The sequence below is a fragment of the Orbicella franksi genome, chromosome 2 (assembly GCF_964199315.1).
Source record: "Orbicella franksi chromosome 2, jaOrbFran1.1, whole genome shotgun sequence".
Taxonomy (NCBI): Eukaryota; Metazoa; Cnidaria; class Anthozoa; order Scleractinia; family Merulinidae; genus Orbicella; species Orbicella franksi.
Window position 1 is genome coordinate 24,905,645 of NC_138146.1, and position 9,959 is coordinate 24,915,603.

Sequence of the window (9,959 nt, forward strand, 5' to 3'; positions counted from 1 at the left end):
AAACCGAAAAACCGTAGATTTTTAGTGCGAAAACCGAACCAAAAATTAGCCAAATCCGCAAAACCGAAAATCCCAACCCTCACGCAACTGTAATCGATTGTTTACTCAAGCTTCACGTTTCAAACTGTTTTTTTGTCAGGTTCAGCTGTGGGTCTTCCACAAAAATTAAAACTGCCGATATTGAACGAATAAATGTTATTTCGGACGAGTGAGCTAGCGAATAAGGCTGAAATAACTATTTTGTCGGCACGAGATACAACAAGGACCTGGGTTCCAGGCCGGGGCATCATGGGTAGGGATGTAGGGGTATATAAGACCGGGTATAACACGTGGTTGTCATCTAGGCTTCAGAACCAACCACGATCTTTCGTTTCGTTTAATTTTTCCCTTTGCCGTGCGTAATGTCGGTTACCAAGGACGAAGTGTCCGACCTAATTAAAGCCAACAACGATCAGTTAATGGCCTCCTTTAAGGAGCTGTTCAAGGACACTGCAGGTCAGATTAACCGTGCTAACGAAACTTCGACAGAACAGAAAATGAAAGAGATCAAGAAATTGAAATTTCAAGAACCGCACAAGTTTAAAAGAAAGGCCAATGAAGACCAGTACAAGTTCAATCTTAAACTTGCGGAGACCTTCGACAGCGCCAAGTCCGTCGCCGAGAAGTCCAACCTTGAGAAAGTGAAGTTCGACCTCGAAGAAGGTGAGAAATTGCTCGTGGAACGGCAAAAACACATTCTTCTTGCTGACAAGTCCGAATACGGTTGGAGTACGGTCGAAGAATACAAACATCACGATCTAGCAGATGATTCGGAGGACGAAAAACGCATCTACAGTGCTGAGAGACGTGCCCGTGCAGTTGTGTCTTCTCGAAAGAAGAAGTAGTCTTCAGCAATGGCTGCGACCAAAAGATCTTCTCCGCTCCACTGGTTGGTTTTGTCTTCAAGTTCCCAATCCCAAACTCGGTCCTTCCAGCCAGCCACTGCCTATTCTGGTTTCCTGCCTCGTCGTTCTAACATTGGTACATGCTTCGCTTGTGGAAAGACCGGGCATTGACGTGCCTGCTGCCCTGCGATGACAAAGCAGTCCAGCTCTCCAACTTCAAAGTGACTAGATGAGCAGGATTTATCAGGTGTAGTCCTGTCTTGTTTTGATCATAATGATTTTACTTTGGAAGCTTTGAGCGATAGTCAGCCTGATTCCAGTTCTGACCCGACTTCTTGCAATGTTTTCCCGCTAGTTTTAAGCTCGTTTAAAGATCAACAATGTTTTGCTGATATTGATACTCCCGCTCAGCCCTCAATTCGTGGAAGACTTCGAAAATGCATTGATTTTTGGCGTTCGTTAGAAGTTTCTCAGTTCATCCTGAATGTCATTATCCAGGGTTACAAGATCCCGTTTTTTCATCTTCCCACACCTTTCTCTAAAGCTAACAATGCCTCCGCACGTAACAACAGTGCTTTTGTGTCTGAACCTGTTAATGACCTGCTCAAGCTATTAGTGTCTATTTATCACGCCTTTGCCCAATTCTTTGTCACTCTAGGGGTGGTTCTCGCCAGGCCCTCCCAAAATAAACTTATTTGGTTCAGCGATGCTGTGTTGTTATTTGTTGTGAAGTGGAGACAAAATTGTGTGCTACAGTTGTCACCTTCAAAAAAAACATAGCCGGAAGGAAAATCTGTTTCGGGCGATATATATGCAAATGCTGATGAGCGAAATAAATTTACATAACATAACAACGTACCAAAGTAAAATAGAGCCGAGAGAACTGAAACGACAAGCGGACAGTTGAACGAAATCCCTCGTAGACTAGCGTCGTTAAAACCAAGCGTCTTGTATTTTGGTAAGTTAAAAGATGGCAGCCTTATCTCAGCGTCAAGATAATTCTGAGCATGTGTCCTCAATTCTAAGGAAAGAAAATTTAAATGAAGTGTTTACGCCAAAAGAGACGCTCGATCAGCGATGGGATGTTATTTTGGTGGGTGAAAATGGCAAAGAACTCAAAGCTCATAAGCAAGTTCTTTCAGAGGCAAGTCCCATCTTTGAAAAACTACTAAACAGCGACATGAAAGAGTCCAGAGAAGGAATTGTTCGTTTGGAAATGTTTTCCGAGTCTGCTTTGAGAAATACACTGCAGTTTATTTACACGGGTACTGTTCAGATATTGGCTGAAGACAATGCCCGAGATCTTGTGGTTTCAGCGGATTATTTTATTCTTCCGAACTTAAAACCGCTCGTTGAGGGAGCTTTAGGAGAGATGTTGAATACTTCAAACTGTATTTCGGCTTACTATTTTTCCCAAACATATCAATGCGAGGAACTTTTGGTCAAGACCGAAAAATACATCATTGCAAATTTCACCTCCGTGTACGAAACGAACCGTGAAGAGGTTCTTAATATGTCGAATAAAGAAATGGAAAAGTGGCTTTCAGGTGATGCAATAAATGTTAGCTCCGAAGAAGACGTGTTTAAGATCATTCTAGCATGGATTAACCGCGACAGAAACAAACGACAGCAATATTTCACCGAGTTATTTCGTCACGTTCGACTTGCTTTTTGTATCGCGTGACTTTCTATACGGTAATATTCTAAAGAATGATTTGGTGAAAGACAATGAAACCTGTTTGAAACATGTGGTGGACGCTATACATTTAATTAATTCACAAAACTATGATAATTTGTCCATTTCACTTAGAAAGTCGATCGAGACCAATGTTATAGTTGTCACTTATTCGAGCGCAATAACCCCGAACATCAGCCGTAACTGGGAACTTATCAGTAGCGCTCAACCTATTTTGTGTTATTTTCCTCGAGAGGGCAGGTGGTGTAAGCTAGGTGAAATACCTCGTGAATATTCTGGGAGGGTAGATTTTATCTTTGGTCGGGGTGAACTGCATTCATATAAGAAGTGGCTTTTTTCTTACTGGGAGGCGCCTACACTTGCAAGCTATAATCCATATTCAAACTCCATTATCCAACATATTCCGAAACCAAGCCGGTTACCTTTTAACTGGGTATTACGGGAAATATTTGTTGTGAATGTCGATGAAATATACGCTCGGGTGTCTGAAAGACGACCTGTGGAACCCAGAAGACGAGATGCCAGGAACGTTAGAGGAAACAAATGTGTTTCCTTCATCACAACATACAAAGTGGAATCAAACTCGTGGAAAGATGTAACTTCGTTTGATCACTTGGACGCGAGAGAAGATATTTGCATTGTAGCCAAAGATGATTTTGTCTATTTTATTGGCGGTAAAGAAAGACTTCGAGTAAGACATGGCGGTCAGACGAGAGGTCAGACGACAAAGTCGACCACCCGCTACACTGATGTTTACAGGTACAGTCTTTGCAAAAACCATTGGAATAAGGTAGCTGACTTTCTACGACCGAAAATGGAGCTGAGCGGAGCAGCCTGTAAAGGGAGAATTTTCATCACTGGAAGGGTTGCACGTCTGCACGAAACGTGTCAATGTGAGGTATACAGTGAAACAACAGATGAGTGGCAGTTTATTGCAAGCTTGAACATCAGACAGGGGATACGTGCCAAACTTTTGTCAGTTGATCACAAACTGTATGCTCTTGGCTGCCGCATGTCGAATTTTGAGGCCCCAGCATCTGATAAAAGAGTAGAATGTTATGATGCTGACAAGAATGAATGGATCGGGGAAACTGAAATACCCATCCGAAAGCTTTCAAACACCAGAGGAGTTGTGAACGCTTACCCGGCGAGAATATTCAAAGGCTTCCTCAGCAATAGTCAATTGAAAAGCCACAATCCCTGGAGATTTTCTCCTTCTGCCTGGTCAAGGGAAGCGAATGAAGGGAAATGTGTCATTATGTAATCGAAAAGCCATCTATCACATTGGTGCACTCGAACTGTCATCGTAGTTACGGAGTTCGTGTGTGCAATTCGTACACCACGCGGACCTATTTTGTTTACCTTTCTCATACGTGGCCACAATCGAGCCTCATTGTAAATCAATCAAACCCTTGTAACCAGTGAAACGATAGCTATGTCCATGATGGGATTTTTGCTGATATTTAAAATAAGATGTTGAAGGAAAATTTGGAGTAGTAACTTGTAAACCCCATTTTTGTCTTTCTTAAATTCATAAAACTTCATTCAGTTTCTAACTGCCACTATATATGTGTGTATTGTTAACCACTGAAAATTTTGTCAGATAATAATCCAATATTAATAAAGACAATGTCTGCTCATGTATTCACATGTTTTCTTCTTTTTGTTTCTTTTCTTTTTGCGCCAGGTATTTACCGGGTTAGGTGTCTGCTGTTTTATGCGTCTTGTGAAAAAGTGAGTTCTCAATTCGTCGTTAAAATGTACAAAGGCGGATAGTTCGTCTCAACGAATTGACCGTCCTCTGCTGGACTTTATTCTGACACGCATTGCCATTCAGACGCACGAGGACAAATTATCCGTCCCATCGAAGATCAATCGTATCCATCACATCCGACTTAAATCTATTCAGATTGTGCGCATGTTTTCATTTTAGTGTTAGCCTCGAGAGGTGTTTTAGAATTTTGCTCAAAAGAGTTTGCTGTGCTAACCACAAAGAGGAGAATTTCTTTTGGGACCTTACAGCTAACCCATTTTCGCCTTAAACAACTGTTCTTTTTTAAAGCAAACGAAATCAAAATGGCCGCCTCTAAAACTGTGATGGGACTAGCAGTTTGGCAAATGAACATGTTTACTTGTCATACTCAGCCATGACCTTACTCAGGGAGGGATTTCGTCCGTTATCCCCACTCGTACCAAAGCGATCATTTTCATGTCCAGGTAAATTTTTAAACAAGTAACACAGGTCACAGATATGATGCTATTGCAAATGCAACAGTTCTTCAAGCCAAAACTGACCCGAGACATCCAGTAAAGTCCTTCGTCGCTCGCTCGGCCGCTTCGCGACCTTCACAACGTCGCTTCGCGGCCTAAAACCTCGCGGCTCGCTTAGCTATTCCACCCTGCAACTCATGAGGTCGACTTGTGGCAAGTCTAAACTGACCCATACACTTCTTTGAGTTGCATTTGTATTGTTCAAATATACATTTGCGGCGAACACCAATGTTGTTCACGGTAAAGTAATGAAATTCGTCGCGTAATTGGCGTGTTGCAGACTAGTATAGCCCCTTCCAGGCCTACGATCAGTTGGTGTGCTGGGCGAAAAAAGGGGAGCAAAAAAAGAGCGCCGGAATCCTCAAAAATGTTTTCTCTCGCCTTTTTTCGCATTGCCCCTCAACTAACCAAACGCCTACAAGAGGCTGGTTTCAGCGCAGAAACCAATCAGCGATTCTTCAAAGAGCCTCTGATGAGAAATCAGATGATTAATGAAGCCATAACAAATACTACTTTTATTGTAAGTCAATATGCATAATAGCGGAGCTCCATACCTAGAAAGTCTGGTAACCCATTGATCTGAAAAATTTTGGTTGTCACGTGACTGTCCGTGCGTATGTCCGTCCGTCCCTACGTCCGTGCGCCAATACCTTGAAAACTAAGAGAGTAGCACCATTACCATAGCTACATCTTTGATTTTGGGCATCCACGCTATTGTTAATCGACAGCTGTCACAACAACCTATCCGCTGACCAGTATCACGCGACCATATCGCGGGCTCAGGTTTAGAGCTCATCGAGGTTGCGTGCTTTTTTGAGGTTGACCACTGACCAGTTACTGGTTTTTCCGATTGGATCGCGGGCTCAAGTCAGGTTATTTCTCTGAAGGAGAAGAAGGAAGTGCTCGCAAAGGTAAAATTTCGGCGTAAATTAATCCCTGGCGCGTTGTTGACTTTTCTTCTGACATATTCCTTGTACAATCGTCTCTTGGAAAGTCCCTGATATATTGCGTACGTAATTTCTACAATCTTGGTTAGGCTTGTTGGGTATAGTTTGCTAAAATTTGACTGGGAAAAATAGCAAAACCACACGCTGAACAATTAAGTGCTCACAATTGATCACTTTTTGAGTTTCTGACCCAAGAAAAAATAATTGGTCAGTTATTGCAATCAGGAGCTCCGCTTTTAGGCTTGGCTAAATCTGTATATTAGAACTGAATTGATTAGCTTGATCTGAAACCACAAACAGTTTATTGTGTTGAATCAGGAGCCATAATCGGGGACGGAGACCGTGAGCGCGCGCCATTTCTAGTATTGGGGTTGTCCCCATGATATGGGACAATAATTCTATTTTTAGAACAAATTGCGCCATCACCTGCGGCACACGCGCGTACATGCTGCGAGGATTTTTGCGGATGTCGCGCGGGGGAAATGGCGTACAAAATTCCCGAAGTTTTTCATGTTTTTGGCCCACAACTCAACGCGTTTACGTCTGTTGGAATTTTGCTTAAGTATTTTCGTCGTAAGCTGCTCCAGTTTGAGTGAAGTAAGACAGTGTCGAATTTAAGTATGTTCCGCTTTAAGCTTATATATATCGCTGACCAGGCTGTGTTCCAACGGATGCTTTTTTTACATGAGCTGTACATTACTCCACTTTAAATTTCACATACGTTGAAGATTAACAGCTTTTCCATTACACAGCAAAAAACTAGCTGGATATATTTAGATATAGCAGAGCTTCAGGACTTCATAGTTTCCCAGCTTCTCTTGCCACACGCTTGCGAGGAATTTGCCAGTCTATCGCGATTGAAAAGTAAAACAAAATAATTGCTAGTTTGGTCAGTTTGAGTTTCGCCTGAATTGTGAGCAACGCTTGATGTTTCATCAAGGCCCAATAACTTTACGTCCGTAGATACTGCTCAGTTTTATTCGTGTAAAAATCCAGTAAATTCTCTGTTGTCGATGAATGAGAGCGCCCGCCGATGCGTGTTTTTTTACAGTCCAAGTGAACATGGCAAATTGTACTTCCGTCGCACTTTCGTGTGAAAGCGTACATCGAACTCAAACAATAACTCTATAGTTTTTAAATATGTTTAAGATTGATAAATGTTTGAGAACATATTAAAAGCTGAGCTGAAAATATGTGAATAAAGCAGAAATAATCAGCAAAGTTACGATGACGCTTTCTTTAATCAACTTCGAATAACGATTTCGATTTTGTTGATCGAGTTATCAAAACTCCTTGTCTATTTTCATTTTCGCAGTGTGAAACTTCACCATGCTTATGTTGAAGAACTCCCCCACATGATGTTACTAGCCTTTTTTGCGTTCGTGAAATTTGTTGCAGCATCTCAGCGCAAAAGATAAAGAAAGAAATCTTTGTCAAGATTTGTTGACAATTGAAAACACCGACTCGGACTTGAAAGTGCACGAGCTGCACTATGCAAATGAGCTAATTGTACGCGTCAGACTTTCCTTTCAGAAACTTTTGCAAACTCACCAAACGAGCAGAAACAATAAAAAACCATCAAAACAGGTTTTGGTTATGATTAACCATTGTCTGAGAAACTCACAAATTAACTCGATACCAGAGTAGAGAGTTTTCTTGCTATATTCTTAAATCAGAACAAACGCAAAAACATACGCGTAAGCTTACAACTAGCGTGAGTAGATCTTATTATTCATTCCCAGCGCAAGATTGAAGTGTTTTCGACCCTGAAAAGCCCACCTTTTCCGTTAGCTCAGAGCATAAAACTACATATAAGCGCCCTGGTTCGTATTCCCTGCCTTATTCCCTGCCATCGCTGAGAAGAATACGCAAGATAATCTCTCAAGGTCTCTCAACTCTCACCACTTGATTACGCAACGTGACAACATCCCCGCGAGAGCCCCCGACATGTGCGTGGATCCGCGCGGATATATGACGTCAGGATGGCGCAATTTGTTCTAAAAATAGAAAAATTGTCCCATATCATAGGTGCGCGCGGATCCCAAGGCTTACGGTCTCCGTCCCCAATTATGGCTCCTGGTTGAATACGAAATTATCACTGGTTTTTGTGTGATAAAAAAGCTAAGACTATATCCGTCTATATTAAAGTTCTCTCGGTTCTATTTTGTATTCCCTGTTTGTGTTACGCCTGAAGTCATGTTAAACAATATTAATGATATTGTTTTGGTCACTGCGCTCGTCTAACCGTTGGCAGGGCAGTTACCACGTTTTTTTCTAATTTATTAATTAGACCTTTCTGACGGCTTCTCTTTTAACTGGGCAAAGAAAATGCCTGACCGTTGATTTATCATATTTAACAACCCAGTTCCTGAGTGCCAAAATAACAGGAACACGTTTAATCCGCCCACGTGTTGTGGAATTTATCTGCGGTTGCCTCAGGGATGATCAGGGCAGTAAAGCTGAGTATTTAAATCCGCTGCATCAATTTTGGGATCAGTTTATCGACTTCGCGCTTTCTTTATGCTTGACCGAGACCTGTGCGAAACGCTGCGAAGGTAAGGCGAAACTTAAACAACTAGAAAATGTAACTTGGCGAACATGGAATATTCACTTTGCTGGGGTCAGCTGTACAGCATACTCTATAACGTTTAAGTCAAGTTTGGAAACCGGCCGCCGAGAATAATATACACCTGATAAAACGCAGCTGTGAGTCACTTTATTCAGGCTGTCCTCAAAATGGTCCGTTGCGCTTTAATTCACACACACAAAAAAAAGTGGAACAGAATAACCATGCCGAATTTCTTATCAAGCTGGAAGACGATTTTAATCACAGTTCGCAATTTTAATGACAGACAGGTCGCAGGTATGATGCTGTTGCAAAGGCACCACTAATGGCGTAAATTAAGTCAAAATTGACCCAGGCACTGCTTTGATGTGCATTTTCATTGTTCAAATAGACATTTGACGGACATCATTGCATGTTGTTCACGATAAAAGAATGAAATTCGCTGCGTAATTGACGTGTTTCAGGCAAGTATAACATCTTCCATGCGTTCAGTTAGTTGGAGTGCTAGGCGAAAAACGGCCAGCGAAAAAAACAGAGTTGGAATTCTCCCAAATGTTATCTCTCGCCTCTTTTCGCATTGCTCCACAACCAGCCAAACGCCTAGAAGAGGCTCAGGGATTTTTCAAAGAACAGTAAGTCGGATGGTTAATGAAGCCATAACCAACACTTCTTTTATTGCATGTCAGTACGCATAATAGAACTGAATTGATTAGTTTGATCTAAAACCACAAATAGTTTATTTTGTTGAATACTATTACTACTAAAACTATTAATGGTTTGTGTGTGATAAAGAGGCTAAGACTATATCCGTCTCTATGAATTTTCTCTCGGTTCTATTTTGCATTCCCTGTTTTCGCTACGCCTGAATCATTACGTACATAAAGTTATGCTAAACAATAATATAGATTTTTGTCACTGCGTACGCTATTATCGCGGACAACTTTCTGACGGCTTCTCTTTCAACTGGCCAATCAAAATACAAGAAAATGAGGGAGGCAGAGTTGATAATTGTCGGAACGGGAACATGGTGCTTGATAACTTTGCCTCTATAACGTTTCATAAAGTTATTGAATAGCAATCAAAATTCCTTACAAGTGGCAATCTCTTAACTTCGTTTTAAATTAGTGCAGGCAGATCTAGCGTTCATCACCGTTCAAAACAAAATATAGAGAGGTTTATCTTGTCGAAAACAGGATTTAGTCACTCAAAACACGTCCACATCTTCATTCTGGTTGTCACGTCATGGTGCTCGAATGTCAGTGTCATATGCATTTCTCTAACCATTAATTACACAACTGCCCACCATGACTGAAAGCTATCGATTGACTACGCCTGGAATCTGGCAGGCAACATTTATGTTTTGCATGATAGAGCGTTTCCACTCTCGTGGCGAGCACCAAGAGGAAGTTTCTATGTCACGTGGCTTAAAGCAATCAATTAGTAAAAACCCTTCGCCAGGCGAACGGTTTGGAGAGCATTGCGACTACCGGCCGATTTATTTTCGCCTCGCGCTTCGCGCCTGCACTCGTGTATCCCGCTAGCCCGCTAATCCGCCTCTTCTACAGGCTATGAGTACCTAATCGAAAATGGGACAT

At 41.8% G+C, this 9,959-nt stretch overlaps 1 protein-coding gene and 1 pseudogene across 1 annotated transcript; both read left to right on the forward strand.

Annotated features, from left to right (window-relative positions):
- The first annotated feature begins 221 nt into the window (after positions 1-221).
- Positions 222-1,622, forward strand: LOC145469104 (uncharacterized). The gene has a single exon (XM_081452766.1). It carries the CDS (start codon positions 402-404, stop codon positions 882-884), a length of 483 nt encoding a protein of 160 aa, XP_081308892.1. The 5' UTR covers positions 222-401; the 3' UTR covers positions 885-1,622.
- Positions 1,623-1,774: 152 nt separating this feature from the next.
- Positions 1,775-4,084, forward strand: LOC145469111 (kelch-like protein 11; annotated as a pseudogene).
- The last annotated feature ends 5,875 nt before the right edge of the window (positions 4,085-9,959 follow it).